This window comes from Amblyraja radiata, chromosome 11, assembly GCF_010909765.2.
Source record: "Amblyraja radiata isolate CabotCenter1 chromosome 11, sAmbRad1.1.pri, whole genome shotgun sequence".
Taxonomy (NCBI): domain Eukaryota; kingdom Metazoa; phylum Chordata; class Chondrichthyes; order Rajiformes; family Rajidae; genus Amblyraja; species Amblyraja radiata.
Window position 1 is genome coordinate 60339468 of NC_045966.1, and position 23338 is coordinate 60362805.

The 23338-nt window shown below is 43.9% G+C and overlaps 1 protein-coding gene across 1 annotated transcript in view; it reads left to right on the forward strand.

The window, feature by feature from the left end:
* stk32a (serine/threonine kinase 32A) overlaps window positions 1-23338 on the forward strand; it is a 292295-nt gene that overhangs the window by 242485 nt on the left and 26472 nt on the right. The window contains exons 8-10 of the mRNA XM_033029996.1: window positions 296-412; window positions 3618-3743; window positions 9184-9312. Coding sequence (XP_032885887.1) covers window positions 296-412; window positions 3618-3743; window positions 9184-9312 — 372 coding nt within the window. The remainder of the gene's footprint in view (window positions 1-295; window positions 413-3617; window positions 3744-9183; window positions 9313-23338) is intronic.

Sequence of the window (23338 nt, forward strand, 5' to 3'; positions counted from 1 at the left end):
AAGGAAAGAGGGGGGAAGTTAAATGGATATGTGTGAGGCAAGTTTTTTACACATAGGGTATTGGGGGCCTGCAACGTATTACCAGGGGTGGTGGTGGAGGCAGATATAATGGTGGCATTCAAGAGGCTTTTAAAGGCACATGGAAATTCAAGGAATAGAGGGACATGATTCATTTGAAGGCAGATGAGACCAGTTCAGCTCGGTATGGAGCTTGGCACAACCATTGTGGGTCAAAGAGTTTTGATAGGATTTTACCTCTGATATATAATGCTATGAATGTATTGTCTTTTCACAGAGACCATATGAAATCCGCTCCAGCACCTCTGTTAATGAAGCACTTCACATGTTCAAATCTGTCAGAATAAACTACCCCTCTGCCTGGTCCAGTGGATTAGTGTCATTGCTTCAGAAGGTAAGGACACATGCAGAGCTTGTTACATCTGTTTGGATGTATAATGGTAGACTTAGTTAGTTAACCTCCTGCCCCTTGACAACCCTACTCTGGCCCATTCTTGGAGACTACCACCTTCCCAGGGTAGTTGGAAAATGTCGATTCCTTAGTCCCTGACTAGTTTTGACCATCAACTGTAGCAATATTTTTTATCAGCCACAAGCCTTCAAGAAACATTAGGTTGCTAAGATTCATTTTTAATCCAACAGATTCATTTTTAATTATTGAAGCCCTCAGGACAATCCTAGAAGCTTTGCAAGTAAAAGCATGACGCATGAAAGCTTTGATGAGGTATGTTGTTGCCTTCTGTGGTGGGACTATGTATAACCATGGTGTTCCAGATGGAGGCTTAGTGTCACAGAGTCATGGAGCACGGAAACAAGCCCTTTGGCCCAACCCATTCATGCTGACCATTATGCCCCATCTAAGTTGGTCCCATTTGCCCATTTGTTTTGCCCCGTATCCCTCTATGGCGTGATTGGCCAGGAAGGCATTAGGGGGGCAGATGTGGGCAGGAACTTGCGTGCTGCAGAGAGGGGGGCCGGCGGCAAGAAACAAGCCTCTACAACCCCAACGGCCTCCATTATCTGTCCCAATGGGGAGCCACAGCACACACATTAAGATCTACTGCTCTGGCCCTGTGCTACTCCTCTGCGGAGTATGCGTGTCCTGTTTGGGAGAGATCATCCCATGCCAAGAAACTAGACCCAGCGTTGAATAACACCTGCCGCTCAATCACTGGCTGCTTGAAGCCCACCAACATAAACAACCTGCACCTCCTCGCTGGCATTGCCCCTGCTGATGTGAGACGGGAAGTCGCCAGCCGAGTAGAGATGACCAAGGCCACCAGTGATGAACGCCACCTCCTCTACGGACGTGTACCCCCGGCCCAACGGCTGAAGTCCAGGAGAAGCTTTCTCAGCCATGTCCAGCCCCTAATAGCATCACGGGAAGAAACCAGACTCCAACTATGGACAAAAAGGCTTGAGGACGACCCCCCTCCTACTGACATGAGTATCCCTCCTTCTGAAGCCCTCCCTCCGGGCTCAGAAGCACCATGGGTCCAGTGGAAGACACTCAACCGCCTGAGAACAGGAACAGGGCGATCAAAAGCTGCCATGGCCAGATGGGGCTATGAAACTGGCCAAACCACCTGTGAATGTGGAGAAGAGGACCATACAATGCAGCACTGCCTTGTCTGCCCCCTATACCCAACCAGTGCAGCCCAAAGGATCTTGCAGTGTTCAATAAAAACGCAAAGGACTGTGTAAAGGAATGGGAAACTGTCATATAACCAACCAGCTTCAAAGACACGAAAAGAAGAAGAAGATCTGTTCCCATTGCAGCAAATACTGTCACTGGAGAATTGGGCTTGTCAGCCACAGCAGACGTTGCCAACATGTGCAAAGACCCTGGAGACCTCACCGTGGTGCAGAAGCGTGGTCTTTCCAGACTGAGAGCTGCCATTGATCCCTCTAAACATTTCCAAACCATGTACATGTCCCAATGCCTTTCAAATGTTGTTATAGTACTTGCCTCAACTACCTTCTCTGGCAGCTTATTCCATATACCCATCACGTTCTGAGTGAAAAAGTTGATCCTCAAGATCCTATTCAATGTTGCCCCTCTCACCTTAAACCAAAGTACTCTGGTTCTTAACTCTCCTAAACTGGGTAAAAGAGTCTAAATAGGCATTCACCCAATCTATTCTCCTCATCAAAACAACTGCTGAGACTGCACATAAATAAAAAGCATTCCAAAACAAACTTTGTAAATGAAATGATATTTTGTAGTTAAATGTAAATTGCCTATCTTTGTCCATACACTTAATGCCTGTGTTGTCTTCCTGCTCAGACCTGCCCCAGTGGGTACTGTATAGCTGGTGAAAGACTGCTGATTATCAGAGGCAGTGACCATAGATGATGTTAAGCTGCGATGGGTGATATCCAGCCTGCAAACTACACTTGCTTCCTCGATGCCTGAAGCAGCAGCCCAGGGCTTCTGGTGACCATGCAGCAGGAAGGACATTGGCAGTGTGGCAGGGCAGGACAGAGGCTTCGAACATGTGTTGCATCGAAGCAATGCCAGTCCTTTAGGATGGCTCTTCAGAAAACCGTGGGAGAGGAAGAGCAGAGCCAGGGGCAGGAGAAAAACAGAGAGGTTCTGGAGTGTACAGTATTGACCAAATGCATTACATTTGATTCCATTGGGTAAAATAAATATAGTATTTACAATAGGCAGCCAAACACACAGAGCATTTCATTGTGCCTGCTGCTTAGTCTTCCTCTCTGGGCTGCCACCAAACTCCTCATCTGGCCTCTCTGGTAGAACATATGCGTACCTTGCCAGCTGGTTAGCTGAGGTCTGGATTAACCACACCTCTTATCATGTCTGCAGCTCGTGTTGACAACGTTGCACAGAACTGATCTGTTGTCTGACATTCACTCAGTGTCAGTATCTGAGCTGGTGACTGTGAATGGCTCCAATGTCATCGAGCCATACAGTTATACAGTCCCTTCGGCCCACCCAGTCCATGCAATTCTTCAACCACATAAATTATCTTCCCCACTCCAGTCACCTCGTGGTTCTTCCACTCTGCTCCAGTTGAATCTCCTGGATGTTTGGAAGGTAAAATGTGCAATTGTAAAATTATGTTGGGACTTAGAGTCATAGAGTCATAGAATGATACAGTGTGGAAACAGGCCCTTCGGCCCAACATGACCACACTGGCCAACAATGTCCCAGCTACACTAGTCCCACCTGCCAGCATTTGGTCCAATAGAGTCATGGAGTTAGGTACAGGAGTTTGACAAGAAGTATGCGTGAGGTGCAGACTAAAAGTCGGAAGACATTGTGTGATGAGTCAATGTGTAGGAAGGAACTGTAGATAAAGATAGACACCAATTACTGGAGTAACTGAGCGAGACAGGCAGCATCTCTGGAGAGAAGGGTTGGAAGCCGAGGAAGAAGATGAAGGCACAGGCAGCATGTCTAAAGAAGGATCTCGACCCGAAACATCGCCCATTCCTTCTCCCCAGGGATGCTGCCAGTCCCGCCGAATTACTCCAGCATTCTGTGTGATGAGGCAAGTTGGACATAGATAATGTATGAAGATACCGCTGGGACCTTCCTCCCCCGTAAGTAATTTCAATTTTTTATATTTCAGCTGATTACGGTCAGCTCGAACCAACGTCTCGCCAGCCTCGCCGATGTACAGGACTCTCCGTACTTGGCAGATATAAACTGGGATGCTGTTCTGGAGAAGAAACTCACAGCAGGATTCATCCCCAATGTAAGTCTGTTCCACAAAGTCCACAAAGTCCCATGAAACAGTGAATTCTAGCCAGCCACTTCACATGTGTTTATCGCTTTCCGTCTCTCAATGTTTAGTTTAGCTTACAGATACAGTGCGGAAACAGGCCCTTCAGCCCACCGGGTCCGGACCGACCAGCGATCCCCACACATTAACACTATCCTACACACACTGGGGACAATTTACACTTATACCAAGCCAACAAACCTACAAACCTGTGCGTCTTTGGAGTGTGGGAGGAAACCGAAGATTTCGGTGGAAACCCACGCAGTTCACGGGGAGAACGTACAAACTCCGTACAGACAGTACTCCTGGTCAGGATTAAACCAGGGTCTCTGGCGCTGTAAGTCAACAACTCCACTGTGGTTCAATGGTTCCTTTATTACCACGTGTATCAAGGTATAGTGAAATTATTTTTTTGCGTACAGATCAGTAAGATTATTGCCAAACATGTACGATCCACGGATAAGTACATAATGCATAGAAACAGCTCACTGAGTCTATGCAAGAGTCACCAGATTTTGGGGCCATTTCACGGTCCCAACTACAGCTGGCCATAAAGGTCTGTTGCAGCCGTCACCTCCACCTGCTCGTCCCACCAACCATTGCCCAGCCATCTTCAACCTTCATGCCCTGGGGGCACCTCCTGCTGCCATCTTGAGGGCCCGGAAGGTAAGCATTATAAACAACCCATCCACCATTCCAGCAGTTACCTGTTTATGTAGCCTAGAATAAAGTATAACATTCATTCCTAAAAAAGAACAAACTTGCACTTGTACTGATCCTCTCACTTCCCAAAATACGTTGCAGCTGGATAGGAGTTGCTGTTACATCAGCACCTAACTTCCCCAAAGTGGCAATGAGATAATGGGTATGTGGATTTAATCTGAGTGATTTATAGGAGTCACCAGCGAGAATGCAGAGACTGTCTTTGAGTGGTGTGGGGCCTCCCATCCAAAGATCCTATGGCTATAGGCTCTTTGCTTCCATCTAACACTTCAATCTAAATGTGGTATCTCTACAATGCACTCTATCTTGGCGATTGGAATATTAGACAAAGGCTGAAGAACAGGGCGTGAATTGACGTTCGACTTGAGGAAGAAAGACCTATGCATTAAAATGAGACAGGCCGTTTATTGGGTATTTAGTTTCCTGGGCATGGGTTATGCAGGCGATTGGTACCTCAAGTTCAAGTTCAAGTGAGTTTATTGTCATGTGTTCCTGATAGGACAATGAAATTCTTGCTTTGCTTAGCACACAGAACATAGTAAGCATTTACTACAAATCAGATCAGTGTGTCCATATACCACAATATAAATATATACACACATAAACAAATAAACTGATCAAGTGCAAATAGCAGATAATGGTATCACCCATCACCCAGCTCTGTTTATTAATGTATCTTTGTTCCTTTGATACTTTTGTGACCAGGTGATGAATTTGCCCTTGGTAATCAACACATGGCAAGTCCTTTCATCACAAGAATCTCCTAGATTCAGATTAAAGAACATAAATAGTAATATTGCCCACCATTTCTTCTCATTTGTAGAAACAACTGTAGCATTCCACTTTACCATAATCCTAATTCAACATAGATTACGGACATGGGCTTTCTGATCTTTGTGACTTTACTCTACAGAAGAGATTTCCACTGAGTGTGGTGTAGGTTCACCAGGTTAATTCCCTGGATGGCGGGACTGTAATATGTTGATAGAATGGAGCGGGTGGGCTTCTATACTCTGGAGTTTAGAAGGATGAGAGAGGATCTTATTGAAACATATAAGATTATTTAGGGTTTGGACACGCTAGAGGCAGGAAACATTCCCAATGTTGGGGGAGTCCAGAACCAGGGGCCACAGTTTAAGAATAAGTGATAAGCCATTTAGAACGGAGATGAGGAAAAACCTTTTACACAGAGAGTTGTGAGTGCGTGGAATTCTCTGCCTCAGAGGAGGGTGGAGGCTGGTTCTCTGGATACTTTCAAGAGAGAGTTAGATAGAGCTCTTAGGGATAGCGGAGTTAAGGAATATGGAAAGAAGGTAGGAACGGGGTACTGATTGTGGATGATCAGCCATGATCACATTGAGTGGCGGTGCTGGCTAGAAGGGCCGAGTGGCCTACTCCTGCACCTATTGTCTATTGTCTATTGACTGGGCTGGTGTTCACTGGAATTTAGAAAGATGGGAGGGGAATCTTATAGAAACAAATACAAATTTTAAAGGATTGTACAGGCTAGCTGCAGGAAAAATGTTTCCCATGTCAGGTGAGTCCAGAACCAGGGGTCACAGTTTAAGAATAAGGGGTAGGCCATTTAGCACTGAGATGAGGAAAAACATCTTCACCAAGAGAGTTGTGAACCTGTGGAATTCTCTGCCACAGAAGGCAGTGGAGGCCAATCCATTGAATGTTTTCAAGAGAGAGTTAGATTTAGCTCTTAGGGCTAAATGAATCAATGGATATGGGGGAAAATGTAGGAACAGGGTACTGATTTTAGATGATCAGCCATGATCATATAGAATGGCAGTGCTGCTCGACGAGCCGAATGGCCTGCTCCAGCACCTATGTTTCTATGTTTCTATGATCACTGGAGCAAACAGAGAAACCCATCTTTAGTTGCCTGGTCTGAAGAAGGGTCTCGACCAGAAACATCACCTATTCCTTTTCTCCAGACATGCTGTCTGACCCGCTGAGTTACTCCAGTTTTTGGTGTCTATCTTTGGTTGTAACAGCATGGGTCACAGGTAATATGGTGGTATTATGTGCCCCATTAACTGATAGAGCAACAAGGTTTGGTTTTCTGACTGAGAACACTGTGCATACCATATTCATCACTCTAAAAGCCTGGTGAAGTGCTCTGGCCTGAGCTCCAATTCTGCTGACTCTGACGATGGCATAGAGTCACAGAGTGATACAGTGTGAAAACAGGCCCTTCGGCCAAACTTGCCCACACTGACCAACATGTCCCAGCTACACTATTTCCACCTGCCCGCATTTGGTCCATATCCCTCCAAACCTGTCCTATCCATGGAGTTCAAAAGGGAACTGCAGATGCTGGAATATCGAAGGTACACAAATTGCTGGGGAAACTCAGCGGGTGCAGCAGCATCTATGGAGCGAAGGAAATAGGCGACGTTTCGGGCCGAAGAAGGGTTTCGGCCCGAAACGTCGCCTATTTCCTTCGCTCCATAGATGCTGCTGCACCCGCTGAGTTTCCCCAGCAATTTTGTGTACCTATCCATGGACCTGTCTAACTGCTTCTTAACTATTGGGACAGTCAACTACCTCCTCTGGGAGCTTGTTCCATACATCCACCACTCTTTGTACGAGTTCATTCCAAGAGTTCTCCCGAGTTTGCCCTGATTCGAACTCGGAGATTTACGGTAATGGCCGCTCGTAAGTACTCGGGGCTCTTGTAGCCATTTTTCAACATGTTGAAAAACCTTCACGAGTCTTCCCGAGCTTACCTGCCGTTAGCGAGTCTTCCCGAGTACCTGCCGTTAGCGTTACGAGCCGCTAAGAGACGTCCCCGTGCTCCGACGTGCCCGCTACGTTCATTCTACGTGCTTACCACGAGTTTGATTTTTTTTTAAACTCGGGAGAGCACTTGAATGAACTCGTACAGTGGGACAGGGCCATTACTCCTCAGATTCCTATCAAATCTTTATACACCTCAATAATAATCACCCCTCATCCTCGTGCGCTCCAAGGAATAGAATCCCAGCCTACTCAACCTCTCCCTATAGCTCAGACGGGGATTCCATGCTTGGTGCAAGTCCTGGTTCTCATCTCAACACTGAAACCTTGACGAGGGAGACAAAGTTGAAAACACATACAGTGAAAGATGTTTAACATGCTCAATTTTATTTTGGCTGTGTTAATCAAGAATCAGTCAAAGCGTTCGACCAAAAAACTGCAAATGATTAAGTGTGCACAGACTGGGTGTGATTTTGAGTGAAATTGCAAGAACCCATTGTGCACAATAGAATATCTGTGCCTGTGGCTGAAAGATAAGCTTGTCAGTTTCAACACACTTCAGGATGGTCAGGAAATGAATATATGTTGAATGGAATAAACTGGTAACTGGTATAAAGGAGATACACCCGTGAGATGTAAAAAATGAGCGTGCAGGCATTGTAAGCACCTTGAGACTGCAGTGGTTCGAGAGTCCGGTGATGGCACACATTAACTCCAGTCTCCCATCCAGCCTTGATCCACTGCAGTATGTTTACTTTCGCAAATAGTCCATAATAAATGCCATCTCCCTGGCAAACATGCAAAGAACATGTTTCATGATCTTAAAACTGGTTTCAGTTCAACGATCAAGGGTGATTAATTATCATATGTACCAAAACGGAAACATTGAATTCTTACTTGCAGCAGCATAACAGGTCTGTAAATCCTACTCAAACGTCAACATAATAAATAAGCAAAAAAGCTTCAATAAAAAAACAGAATATTGATGCAAAATAAAAACAAAAGCCCAAAGTCCCAGTACAACTAAGACAAGTCGTTGTTCAAAATGTAGTCGGTGTTCGTAGTGGGAATGAGTTGTTTTTGAACCTGGAAGTCGTGGTTTTCAGACTCCTCAACCTTCTTCCTGATGGCAGGAGTGAAACGAGGATGTGGCCAGAATGATCTGGGTCCTTGATGGATGCTGGCTGCCTTTTCAACGGCAGCGCCTCCTGTAGATCCTTTCGATGGTGGGGAGGTCAGTAGCCATGATGGACCGGGCAGTGTCCACAACCTTTTATAATTTCTTTCCTTCCTTAGCATTTAAGTTGCCGAACCAGGTCATGATGCAACCAGTTAATATGCTCTCTACCATACACTTGTAGAAGAGAGTATCCAACGGCATACAGAATCTCCTCAATCTTCTAGAGGCATTGTTAGACATTATGATTACATCAATGTGCTGAACTTCAGAGATAGGCATACCCAGGAACTTGAAGTTGTTGATTCTCTCCACCATCGGCATGTCGATGAAGACATGATTGTGGATCCTTGGCTTTGCTCTTTTAAAGTATTTTAAAGTCAACAATCAGCTACACGGTCTTGCTGACATTGAGAGCAAGGATGTTGTTCTGGCTTCATTCAATCAGATGATCGATTTCCCTCCTATTCTCGGATTCATTATTGCCCGTAATTCATCCAACAATGAATGGTAGGAAGCTTATGTGAAGCATCAACACCAAGCATGGAGCCGTCGTGTTAATTAGCCCTTGTCTCTGTTGTACATTTTATGTCATTCTGAGTATTGTCATAATTCTTTGATCAGATACAAGTGGATTGCAAGTTTCCCAATCAAATTCCAGTGCAAGACATGGGTTTATAGCAAAGTTGAAAGCCATGGTACAACACATCCCATTGTATCACAACCTGCCTTATCTGATATATATATATATTTCTTTGTATGCAGAGAGGTCAACTAAATTGTGACCCGACATTTGAACTTGAAGAAATGATTCTCGAGTCGAAACCCCTTCACAAGAAGAAAAAGCGCCTGGCAAAAAGATTAAAGGAAAATAGAAAAGACAACTCATCACTGGTCAGTAAAAATCATATTGTTTGTCTTGGATGGGATAAAGGGTTGTGAGATGGGTTGCAGCTGTGCTTCCCATCGTATTGAGTGTTAATTTCAGATATACTGTGGTGAACTGTGATGTTATCAGATTTTCCTGCAAAGACATGCCTATTGCTAGCAGTTAATCTCACATTAGGCATGGTGGTGTGGTGGTTAAGTTGCTTGTTGTCACTGAGTTCTGGACTCTAGATCCAGAGTTGAAACCACAATTGCAGGTGGGGAATGGTCTCCACCCGAAATGTCACCTATTCCTTTACTCCAGAGATGCTGTCTGACCCGCTGAGTTACTCCAGCTTTTTGTGTCTATCTTCGGGGAATATAAATTCAATTGATTAATAGATGGATTCTTTTTTAAAGTCTCAAAAAGCATAGACTACTGATTTGTGGTAAAATCTTATCTGGTTCACTAATGTTTTTTGGGATAGGAAATCTCCCGTCTTTCGTAAGTCTGGTCTGGCAGCATCTATGGAAAGAAAAAGAGTTACCATTCCAGGACTGAAACCATTCAACGGAACTAGTCTAACATTTCCTGGCAGTTCAACGATGGCATTTTGGTTCTGGCTAAGTTCGTGAAATCAAATCCAATCACCAGCAAAAGTGGTACTGTACTATGAATAAGAGGAGAACAAAATGTGGACAAAACCAGGAACGATAACTATTTTCTTTCCACAGAGACTAGCTGACCAGCTGAATATTTCCTGCATTTTCAGTTTTCATTCCAATTTCATTACCTCGTCTGGCCTATATGTGATTGCTGACCACCAATGTAGGTGTCGCTAAACTATCTCTTCCATTCAGGAGGTGGTGAAAGAGAGTCGGCATTTTCTGTGACATGCACTTCCTCTGAATAAATGAAATAAATACTCATTGATCTCCTAATCACTGTGAGCATAAATGGCACAATTAGTATTGGTCCCTAGACAGCAATGTGTACCAGATATGTAAATGGAGACTGGACAGGTTGTCAAAGTATGGTGGGTGAATAAGCAAGCCACGCATGGTGAATCAAAGAGATCTTTATTGTCAAAGCAAAGAGAACAACACACAAGCGAATGGGGGAAGGTTGACCCGGGACTATGGCACACCCCTATACCTCGTGACGACTCCTTCCCGCCCTTACCCAGTCACGTGACTCTACCCACGACAGCCGAGGGTTCGCATAGTAAGCAGCCTAACCACCGGGTGGGGCCACAGGACCCCCCCCCCCCACAGAACCGGAGGCACAAAACCAAAAGGGCAGACAAACGCTGCAGTCAGAGAAGGCCCCCGCTTGCAAGAACGAGTGTCAACCCCCGATGGGGGCAAAACGCCACAAAAGTATTTTTTTTAACTAAAGGGATCCTGGGCTTTGTATCAAGTGAAGTCAAGTCTATTGTCATATGCACAAGTACAGTGAAGGAGAAGTGCAATGAAAACCTTGTTTGCAGCAGCATTGCAGGCACATAGACTCAGGCAACACCCACAAATGTACATTATACTAAAATTATACATACATTTTACAGACAGCAAAAAGAAAAAGACTGTGCAAAAAATATTTTTTTAAGTGAAAAACACAATTATACAAGTCCATGGTAGTGCAAAAAATGGTCTAAAGTATTCCATTGCTGAGGTAGGATTAGGATTGTGTGTGTGTGTCAGTTCAAGAACTGGTAATTTGTTGGAAAGGGACTGTTCCTGAGCCTGTTGGTGTAGGTCTTCAGGCTTCTGTACTTCCTGCCTGATCGTAGCAACGAGAACAGGGCATGGCCTGGATGTTGAGGATCCTTGATGATAGATTTAGTTTAGTTTAGTTTGGAGATACACCATGGAAACAGGCCGTTCGGCCCACCAAACCCGTGCCGACCAGCGATTCCCATGCACCAACACTCTCCTACACACTAGGGATAATTTAAATTTTTTACTGAAGCCAATTAACCGACAAACCTAGTTGTACTGTGGGAGGAAACCGGAGCAACTGGAGAAAACCCACGCGGTCACAGGGAGAACATACAAAGGACATTTATGGTCACATACATCAATTGGTGCAGTGAAATTTGAGTTACCATGCAGCAAACAAATAAGATAAGCACAACACTTTAGAATTTAACATAAAACATAAAAACATCCCCCCACAGCAGAATCAACGTTTCCCACTGTGAGGGAAGGCACCAAAGTCCAGTCATCTTCCTCCCGTTCACCCGTGGTGGGGGTCTATTGAGGCCTCCGCAGTCACTTCATGTTTCAGGCCCTCTCGCCGGGATGATGGAACTCCGGCGTCAGAACGGAGAACACTCTCAGCGGCTTGGAGTTTCCGAATCGGCCGCTTCCTACCGGAGACCGCTGCTCCCGAAGTCCACAGGCCGAGCTGGGTGGAGATTCAACACTGGTGATCCCGGCAAGGATCCCAGGCTCCGCGAAGTTAAAAGTCAGCGCCGCCCGTGGCTGGAAGCTCCGCAGACCACAGCTTCACGGTGTTAAAGTCGGCAGTCCGAACACTCCGGAGCTCCAACACGGCGATCCCCGTAAGGCATCGCTCGCTCCGCGATGGTACTTCAGTGCTGCACTGCTGCTGAAGCTGAAGCTCAAGCTGGTCTCCGGCAGGAAAGGCCACGCCAATCCAGATAGTAGGCCGCGAGGAGGGGGAGAAGATGTGGCTCGGAGGAAAGACGCATCCTTGACCAGTTCGTGACTGAGAAAAACAGTTTCCCCCTTCCTCCCCCCCACCCCCAAAAGACTAAAAGACCTCCTTAAAAAACTTTTAAACAGACTAAAATTTAAAAAAGGATGAAAGGACGAACAGCTGCTGGCGAGGCTGCCACACTCAATGGCACCACCACTCGATCAAACTCCGTACAGATAGCACCCGAGGTCAGGATCGAACCCGGGTCTCTGGTGCTGTTAGGCAGCAACTCTACTGCTGCACCACCCCTAATGATGCCTTCTTGAGGCAGTGCTTTGTCCAGATGTTTTCAAAGTTAGGGGAGGGCTATACCAGTGATGGGCTAGGCTGCATCAACCACTGTCAGCAGTCTCTTGTGTTCCTGTGTGTTAGAATTGCTGTATCTGGAAATGATGCAACTTGTCAGGATACTTTCTATAGTGCATCAGTAGACAATTGTCAGAGTATTCAGTCGTAAATCTCTTGAAGCTTCTCAGAAAATAGAGGCACTGGCACGCCTTCCCTGTGATTACATCTGTGTACTGGGTCCAGGACAGTTCATCTGAGATGTTTACAAGCATAGCCGTTGGCACTGCCCGCACTCCTCCGCCACTGTGAACCGTATCCGGTCCACGTGCTTGGCCTCTTGGTCCAGCCGTGCCCCAGCAGCCCACTCCCCCGTCGAGGTACTGCACTCCCTCCCACAGCTGGTCTGCTTACCGGCCCTCCAGGTGGGTTCCGGTGGGTAATGGCTGGCTAAAGGGACTGACTATTTTCCCCTTGTTAGAGCTGAAATTCGCTCTTTCCTTGGCTGTTCTACCATCTGTGGCGCCTGGTGATGGATGGGATGGAAGGAGGGGATGGGTGAGAAGAGGGATGAGAATGCGAACTTCCAGTGACGGCTGCTTTCCATGGACCTCTGTACGACTTACAAATTGAACGTAGCTGCAATGCCTTTATTTATGCCAGTAGACTGCTGGGCTAACTGGTGCTAACAGTTCAAGTTGGCTGAAGAAGGTAACTAATTCAGTGGTGTCAAATCTCATTGCCAGCGGGAATAGGCACTATCGACCAGAGGCAGAGTAAGAAAAATGTAAGTGAGTCAGAGGAGCGAAGGGGGAGGTTTATGGTGCAGGGCCAAAGACCACTGCAAAAAATGATTTGCCTAACAATTATTGTAGTCTAGTAAATAACAACTAATATCAAATAATATTTTTATAATTAAAATATTAAATTATCAGAATGCCTTGTAAATTCTGTACACACTGGTGCAGTTCTGTGTAATTACAATCAAATAACATATAATTAAAATTAAATGCCAGGTAACAGCAGAAGTATTGTTGATAATTAACCCTTAATTATTGGGTTATTGCTTTATAATTGCATCTCTACTTAAAGATTAAAAGGTCATTAGAAAGTTCTAAAGGTACAGCTAAAATGAAATTATTTTGATGCACACTGATCAAGATATAACTAATCTCCGCTGTTCGAGGTGTGGAATCCTATGTATCAGCGAGACTAAGTGCAGGCTCGGCGATCGTTTCGCTGAACACATCCGTTCAGTCCACCTTAACCTACCTGATTTCCCGGTTGCTAAAGACTTTGACTCCCCCTCCCATTCCAAACACTGACCTTTCTGTCCTGGGCCTCCTCCATTGTCACAGTGAGGCCCAGTGCAAATTGGAGGAACAGCACCTCATATTTCGCTTGGGCAGCTTACAACCCAGCAGTATGAATATTAAAGATCGACACAAAATGCTGGAGTAACTCAGCGGGACAGGCAGCATCTCTGGAGAGAAGGAATGGGTTCAAACGCCACGATTTGAAGTTTCGGGTCGAGACCCTTCTTCAGACTGATCTATGGTATCAATATTGACTTCTCTAGCTTCAAGTAACCCTTGCTTTCCCTCTCTCTTCATCGCTCTCCCTTCCCAGTTCTCCAACCGGTCTGACTGTCCCCCTGATGTCACCTTCTCAGAGCTAACAATGATCTATTATACATTTTCCTTGAGCTTCATCACTTTTGATCTCCTAAGGGCCTGTCCCACTTGGCTGTCATTCGCGCGCCATTTACGCGACCTGCTAGCATGTGGGTAGCGGTGGGTAGCGCGTGGGGAGCGTGTGGGGAGCATGGGACAGGCTCGTGGAGTGGTGTGGAGGTGTGTGGACTTCGTCCTGCACGAAATCTTCGCGCGCCACCGGCCTGATGCATAACTGACGGCCAAAGTGGGACAGGCCCAAGACCCTGGCGCGATGCAACGTCTCATCTTCAACAGCAGCAGAAGCAGGCAAACGATGGCTGAACTCGGCCTGGGGCTCACGGCCGTTGTGGTCCGGATCCGCCCCCACTCCTACTCCCTGAGCGGGGCCAAGACAATTGGAGATAGACACAAAATGCTGGAGTAACTCAGCGGGACCGGCAGCATCTCTGGAGAGAAAGAATGGGTGATGTTTTAGGTCGAGACCCTTCTTCAGACTGAAGAAGAGTCTCGACCCGAAACATCATCCATTGCTTTTCTCCAGAGATGCTGCCGGTCCCGCTGAGTTACTCCTGCATTTTGTGTCCATCTTCAAATGATGTCACATGCTCCAGACGGCTCTGCAGGCGCATGATAATGCGCGCGACCGTTGCGCATTAGTCACTACTGGCCTGTCGCGTAAATTACGGCCCAAGTGGGACAGGCCCTTTACACTTCCTTATCTCTGTGTCTCCCTCTCCCCTGACTCAGTCGAAACGTCACCTATTCCTTTTCTCCAGAGATGCTGCCTGTCCCGCGGAGTTACTCCAGCATTTTGTGTCTATCTTTGGTGTAAACCAGCATCTGCAGTTCCTTCCTACACATTATGATCTGGAAAGGATCTCTTTCCAAAATGTTTATTTAAAATTCAATAACAATAGCTCTCCAGTGACTTTTTTGGTTTACAAATACATATGCTGAACATCAGTCTGAAACCATACAAATCAAAATGAACACTCAATTTAATTGTCCCATAAACTATTCATATCAGGTAGCACAGAATCTGGGATTAATCCAGCTATCAGGGTCTTGAATTAAGAAAATGGGGAGTGGGGTTTAGGGCTGGGATGAGAAGAAAGCTGCAGATTTTAGAGCAAATGAGAAAACTGATAGAGCAAGATGTTAGGTAAATGATAACCATGTGTGATCGAAAGGAGCAGACTTTAATAGTAAGATCATTTCACTGAACAATGGTGAAAGAGTTAGAAGACTACATCTGAATGCATAAAGCACCATGTTGCAATACATCAATTAATGGCACAAAATTAGGAGAAATGGGTATATCATTATTAAAGATACATTTCCGTAGACTGGGAAATAAACATCCCAGTTTACCTGATGTTTATACAAGAGAGAACGCATTTGAGCAGCCATAGTCTTAAAGAATTATGCAATAATGAAGAATTATCTTGACCCAGAAGAAAAGAAAATATAACAAGTGATATCAAGGACACAATTCTGTTTATCTCCTAAAAGCAGAAAAATAGTTTGAGAGACTATTTCAAAAAAAAAAAAAAAACTTATTGCAGAGGTTAGACAATAACTGTGGTAAACTTTGAACTTAATGTATAATGACCAAGTCAAGTCAATAAAGGGAATTTGATAGATAAATTATTATTTTCCATTTCTGGGGCGACCCTACATGGAGGACACTAGGGATACTGCAATTTTAAATTATTATTTGAGCCCTTGTATTGTGAACTTACATAAGCTTACATTTAAGGGTTCAATGGGTAGGTTTGGAAATTAAATTAAAAGATTTGACAAAAGATAGGCAGAGGGGTCAGTTAGGAACACAGATTTATAGTAATTGATAGAAGCTTTAGTTTGGGGATGAGGAATTTGTTTTCATTAGAGGGTGTTAGAAATTTGGAACTCATTGCCTGAGAGGACAAGAGAAACAAAGTCTCTGCACTTGAAGAGGTGCCTCTCAGCACTGTAGGCCCAATCCTGGAACAAGGTGTTAGGCTGGGAAGCTCGATTCCAACCAGCATGGCTGTGTGGACTCTATCTGCATCATAACTTTCTTGTGATGCTACAACCAGTTAGCTTGGGAAGATACTGAAATTCATTGTTAAGGCTGTTGAGATGCAGCATTTAGAATATCATATACCTGGGATGAGACAATGGTTCAATGGCGCTTTATTTGTCGAATAAGCACTTGCGCAGTGAAATTCTTTTTGCATGTTTACACATGCGGGCTCCGCCATTCCCAGAGTCCAAAATCCTGTCCGCCCAGGCGTTCGGTCTACTGGAGCAGCTCTCCATCCAGGAAAGTCCCAGGCTCCTGCAGGGCCTTCCTCCGTCGCCCTCGATGGGTGACGTTCCTGGCCATTCCCTTTACAGATGTTGCCTGGCCTGCCAAATTCTTTCAGCAGTTCTCCTTTTTTTTGCTCCAGGTTCCAGCCACCACAGTCTTGTACCTTCATGAAAGCAAAGTTGTATTTCACAAATCTAATGTAACCAGCAGGATAAATAAGGGGGAACAATAGATATATATAACACTATATCTTATTATTGATATAGGTTTATCATTGTTACATCTACCGAGATACAGTGACCTTTGTTTTGCATGATATCCAGGCAACTCATAGTACATTAAGTAGTGCAAAAATGAAAATAAACAGAATGCAGAATATAGTATTACAGCTACAGAGAAAATGCAGATTCTTTATGTGCAAAGGCCATAAATAGGCAGAATGGAAATTCAGCATTGACATATGAAAGGTCTATTCAAGAGACGGATAAGCAAGAGGAAGAAGTTCTTTAGCCTGATGGCACATGTTTTCAAGCTTTTATATCTTCCGACCAGTGGAAAAGGGGAGAATGGAGAATGACTGGGTTGTGAGTGGTCCTCGATTCTGTTGACTGCCTTGTGGTCTGCATGCGGGAACGGGCTCTGCTCTCTGCAATAGCAGAGCGGTTGCCATACCAAGCTCTGATGCATCTGCATAGGATGCTTTCTGTGGTGCTTCTGTAGAATGGGCAGGAGTCGTTGGAGATAAATTCCATTGCATAGTAAGGTTCATGCGGATTAAAATATTAACACATGTAATTGTTGCAGGAGAATCTTTGTACATTCTTCATTAAATGTTTTTTTTTTTTTTTTTTTTTTTTTATTAGAAGCAATTGTACAGAGATAAAACATTCGACATCTAAAATTATACAATTATTGTACAGCTTCATTTTTAACCTTATAACCTAAATTATGAAAATGAAAAAAGAAAAGAATGAGAAAACAAGAAAGAAAAAGGTAGATTGAAGAAGAACAAAAGAATATTCCCTAAACTACCAAAGCAGTGCAGCAGAAAAATATAGAAATTAAAAAAACAGAAAAAGAAAAGTGGAGATATACCTTGCCCCTCGTCCCCCCTGCCCGCCTCACCTAACCCAGCATCGAATTTAAATTTAAATTTGTGTTGCACCATATTATTGTTGTAAGAATTTGATAAAGGGTGTCCATGTCTTAAGAAATTGATCTGTTTTTTCCGCCAAGACAAGCCTAATGTTTTCCAAATGTAGTGTCTCGGACATGTCTGTGATCCACATCTTCACTGTAGGGACTGTTGTCTGTTTCCAAAATTTGAGTATTAATTTTTTCGCCGTTATCAGGCCAAAGTTAAGGAAACATCTTTGAAATATCGTTAGCTCAGAACAGGCCTCTGACATACCTAGTGTGATTAATTTTATGTCGGGGTCCAATTTAGTTTTAAGTATTTTGGAAAAGATATCAAAAATTCCCCTCCAGAAGTTTTGTAATTTTGTGCAGGAAACAAAAGAATGGGTTATAGTCGCTTCTTGGAGGAGACATTATCGCAGATAGGAGAGACATTTGGGAAGATCTTGTTCAATTTAGACTTTGAATAATAGAGTCTATGCAATATTTTAAATTGTATTAGGGAGTGCCTAACATTAAGAGAACAGTAATGTATATATAAAAGACTTTCCTCCCAACTATCCTTAGAAATTGTTAAACCCAATTCGACTTCCCATGCTCGCCTAATTATTTCTGACGATGGGATATGTACATTTAAAAGGGTATTGTAGAAATAGGATATTAACTTATCTGTATCCGCCTTTCTGTTCAAGCATTCGTCTAATATATCTGGGCCCATAGAGTGACAATCTTGCGTGTGTATTTTCACATAGTCTGGTATTTGAAGATATCTGAAGTAATGACTACCTTTCAAATGATATTTCACCTGTAATTCTTGAAACGAAAGGAAGGTCCCCTTCCTTTAAGATCTCCCAGCTTTTTAATTCCTAAGCTTTCCCATTGTGCAAACGCCTTGTCTAAAGTAAACGGTTTAAACGAGGGATTATTGGCGATTGGTAAGAAGAGAGAGAAATTTCTCAATTTAAGGGTTGATTTCAACTCTTTCCAAATTCGTAAGGTGCTATGGATTATCAGATTTTTCTCATACATTGATTTCTTCAAATGGATTGGAGAGAGAAGAATCGCGCCTATATTGAAAGGCAAACAATCTTCCCTCTACATTTTTAACCAGTTTTCTTGTAGGCAAGTATCGTCCAGCCAGTAAATTAGATTTTTAATATTAGTTGCCCAATAATAGAGAAGAAAATTAGGGAGAGCCAGTCCACCCATTTCTTTAGGTTTGCATAAATGTTGTTTATGAATTCTATGAGTTTTATAATCCCAGATAAAGTTTGTAATCACAGAGCCGAGTTGTTTAAAAAAGTTTTTAAGAGGTAAATCGGTATTGATTGACAGGAGTTGTGGAAGGAAAATCATCTTTATGGCATTTATTCTACCTATATTCTACCTATAAGGGAAATCGGAAGTGTTTTCCAAAATTGAATTAGGGCATTTAATTTGGTGATTAATGGTGGAAAATGTGCTTGAAATAAAGAGGGGTATTTTCTAGTCACGTAGACTCCAGGGTATTTAAATTTTTCAGTAGCAATTTTAAAGGGAAATTTTAGGAGATGTGAAGGGTCTATTAACACAATATGTAATTGTTGCAGGAGAATCTTTGTACATTCTTCATGAAATGTAAAAGGTAACAAAGCAATTTCAGCAAGCATTAAGAACAAATGTATATCTTGATTCAGAATCAGATTAGTTGATTGACATATACCCCAGGAGTTGCTGCCTTACAGCCCTTAGAGCGCTAGAGACCCGGGTACGGTCCTGACTATGGGTGTTGTCTGTACGGAGATTGTACATTCTCCCCGTGACTGCATGGGCTTTCTCCGAGATCTTCTGTTTCCTCCTACACTCCTAAGACATACAGGTTAGTAGGTTAATTGGTTTGGTATGAATGTAAATTGTCCCTAGTGTGTGTAGAAAGTGTAATGTGCAGGGATCGCTGGTCGGTGCGAACTCGATGGGCCGAAGGGCCTGTTTCTGCGCTGTATCTCTAAACTAAACTAAATTAAACTTCCAGGATGCAATGAAATTACTTGCTCACATGAAGCTCACAGAGTACACTTTTCACATGACAATAATAAATACACTAATAGATACAACAACAAATGCAAAATAACTGAATGCTGCAAAAAATGTAGGTGCATGAAATGAGCTGCGAGGTGTATGGAACAAGCTGTCGAAGAGTTGAGGCAGGGACTATCGCAACGTTTAAGAAACAATTAGACAAATAAATGGATAGGATAGGTTTAGAGGGATATGGGCCAAATGCAGGCAGGTGGGACTAGTGTAGATGGGACATGTTGGTTGGTGCGGGCAAGTTAGGCCGAAGGACCTGTTTCCACGCTGTATCACTCTTTGACTCTATAGTGAAATCCGGCATACTGCAAAAAAGTAGATAAGAAAAGGAAATGGCTAAGATGGCAGCATCGTGACAATACCTCCACCCTTCCTGTTGCAATGCACCATAAATGTGAATTGGATAGAAGGAAGTGATGAGCCTCTGATGGTCTGGGCTGTGTTCATCACTCTCTGCGGTCCCAGGTGGTCGAGTCTAATGCAGCTGCCTTACCACACACTGAGATGCGTCCCATTTGAATACTTTCTACAATGCATCTATAGAAGTTTGAGAAAATCCTCATGGACATGTTGAATCTTCTCTGATGTCCTAAACATGAATACACTTTTCTGATCACCTTGGCTTCTATTGAGCGGGTCCAACATACAAAAGTAAAGATTCTACATTTGTATAAGACACATCTGAAGTACCTGGTGCAGTTTTTCATTGAACACAACAGGGGAAAATGATTCCCCTGTTGAGACCACGATTCATCAAATTGATTCATGGCAAGGTATTTGTCTAATAAGGAGAGATTAAGCAGATTCAGAAAAATGAGTGGGTAAAAGATAGATACTCATGCTGTGACTCCTCAGCATAAAAAGTATGGAACTAAGACCGTACATTCAGGGCATTTATTGATGAGATGAGGAAAACATTCTCTACCCAACTATATCATTCTCAATTTCAAAATGAACTGAATGCTCATTTGGTGAGAATGTACAACATCAATAACATGTTGTTGTATTTATTAGTGTATTTATTATTGTCATGTGAAAAGTGTACTCTGTGAGCTTCATGTGAGCAAGTAATTTCATTGCATCCTGGAAGTTTAATTTAGTTTAGTTTAGAGATACAGCGCAGAAACAGGCCCTTCGGCCCATCGAGGTACATGTTTTATTGATGCTCAGTATATTGAGTTTGGGAGATTTTTGGCCATTAACTCAGCAGAGGGCACTAAGTGGAAATTTATTTGTACTCAAAATAATTTCACCGAATACTGGACTGAGCTTGAAGAGCCAGGTGTCTTACTCCCTTTAATATATCCTCACAGACCTGCCTGCTGGGTGATCTGGTCTGCTTGTGATCTTTCTGGCTGGAAGAGCAGGAATCCCAGCAGTTTTTCCGTGTTTCCAATCACTGTCCAGTGATCCTTGCTAATAAATGTGTGGAATGGTAGTTTAATTTAGTTTAGTTTAGTTTAGTTTAGAAATACAACGCAACGGCCCACCTAGTCCGCACCGACCCCCGCACATTAACATTACCCCACACACACTAGGGACAATTTTACATTCATACCAAGCCAATTAACCTACAAACCTGCACGTCTTTGGAGTGGGAGGAGACCGATGATCTCGTAGAAAATCCACGCAAGTCATAGAGAGAACGTACAAACTCTGTACAGACAGCACCCGTAGTCAGGACTGAACCCCAGTCTCTGGTGCTGTAAGGCAGTAGCTCTACCACTGCACCACCGTGCCACCCTAGTTCTTATTGAAACACAATATTTCAGATCATATTGTCGTAATAAGAATAAGCTGTGCAATTATTAGGTGATCTGCTAGTAAACAAACTTTCCACACTGATCAGCGTGAGCCCGCCCCCTAAAGCACCGTGCTGCCACACACGCATACACATACAAACACATACATGTAAGTATGTACACAGGCAGACTTACACACACTCTCATGTGCACGCCTACACCTGCATGCACACACACAAGCACGCAAACACGCACACGCATACACACACACGTGCACACGCACACACATGCATGCACGCACATGCACACACACACACACACACACACATATACACACACACACGCACACACACACAAACACGCACAAACACGCACACACACACACGCACAGATCCACAGTACTTTGTGTACTCTGCCAAGTAATGTTTCCATTTTGAGAACTTGTTGTGGAAAAACTTACCACAGTTGTACAACATCCTCTAGAGCTTACCCACCTAATTTGCTCGCTCTGTGGTTCGGAAGACAAATAACAATGTTAATACACAAGGCTGCTAATTTCCACTGGGTAGAAATAAACAATTATTTTTGCTTGCTAAACTGATGGAAAAAGTTGTTAATGTAAATGTTAAATTAATGCATCACCTAAAAGTTACTTTGTTGTTGGTGTGGTACTTAGTTTAGTTCAGTTTAGTTTAGGGATACAATGCGGAAACAACGAGCCTGCGCCAACTAGTGATCCCCGCACATTAGCATGATCCTACACACACTAGGGACAATTTACATTTATACCAAGTATACAAACCCAAGCCAATTAACCAACAAACCTATACGTCTGGGAGGAAACTGAAGAGAAGGAAATGGGCAAGGTTTCAGGCCGAAACCCTTCTTCGGACTGTCTGAAGAAGGTTTTCGGCCCGAAACGTTGCCTATTTCCTTCGCTCCATAGATGCTGCCGCACCCGCTGAGTTTCTCCAGCACTTTTGTCTACCTTCGATTTTCCAGCATCTGCAGTTCCTTCTTGAACGAGGAAACTGAAGAACTCGGAGAAAACCCACGCAGGTCTCGGGGAGAACGTACAAACTCTATACAGACAGCACCCGTGGTTGGGATCGAACCCGGATCTCTGGCGCTGCTAGTGCTGTAAGGCAGCAACTCTACCGCTGCGCCACCATGCCATCGTGCCTTCTCATGCCTTCAAGCTAAACCTATTAATTGAATGTACTGTAAATTGAATCTAGTTTTCTTCAGTTATAAAAACACACGCTGTCTTCAAATAAATTGGAAACTATAAAAAGTTTGAAGGATTGATTTGATAGCATTTCTCCCCAAAAAATGGCTTGAAGATGTTGAATATCCCGCACGTTGATGTGTGTCCAGCTTCAGGTACTTTGCTCATCATGATTCTATCCAATGTTGACTGTCCATGTACATCACACAGGAGCAACATTGTGAGAGACCATGTGTAGATAAGTGAGTCTGCACTGTTTTACTTGTTTGCACAATAGGGTGGAGGTGCATTGTGAGACTGTGGGGTGTTGCAGTACCATTATAGATAAGGCTGGCATGGCTGTCAAGACAAAATATCCATGACAAGAGGAAGAAGCTCCAGTGTGTTACAATGCTGCACCAGAGGCATCAGAGAAGAACTCAGGTGATATCCCAGAGCTGTATGGAGCCTAAAGGTCAATGTCAGGAATCAGACTCTAAGGACCTTGATGTGGTGCCACAGAAAATCTAATGGCTTCATACAAGTGACCTGGGTCAATGAATAGAAAGTCTTATCGAATTAGTAGACTCAGATCTATTTTAGTTGAGTTTAGAGATACAGGGGGGAAACAGGCCCTTCGGCCCACCGAGTCGGCACCGACCAGCGATCTCCGCTCACTAACACTATCCTACACACACTAGGGACAATTTAGATTTATACCAAGCCAATTAACCTGATCAGTCTGAAGAAGGGTCTCGACCCAAAACGTCACCCATTCCTCTCTCCAGAGATGCTGCATGTCCTGCTGAGTTACTCCAGCTTTTTGCGTCTTTCTTCAATTAGTCTACAACCTGTACGTCTTTGGAGTGTGGGAGGAAACCGACGATCTTGGAGAAAACCCACGCAGGTCATGGGGGA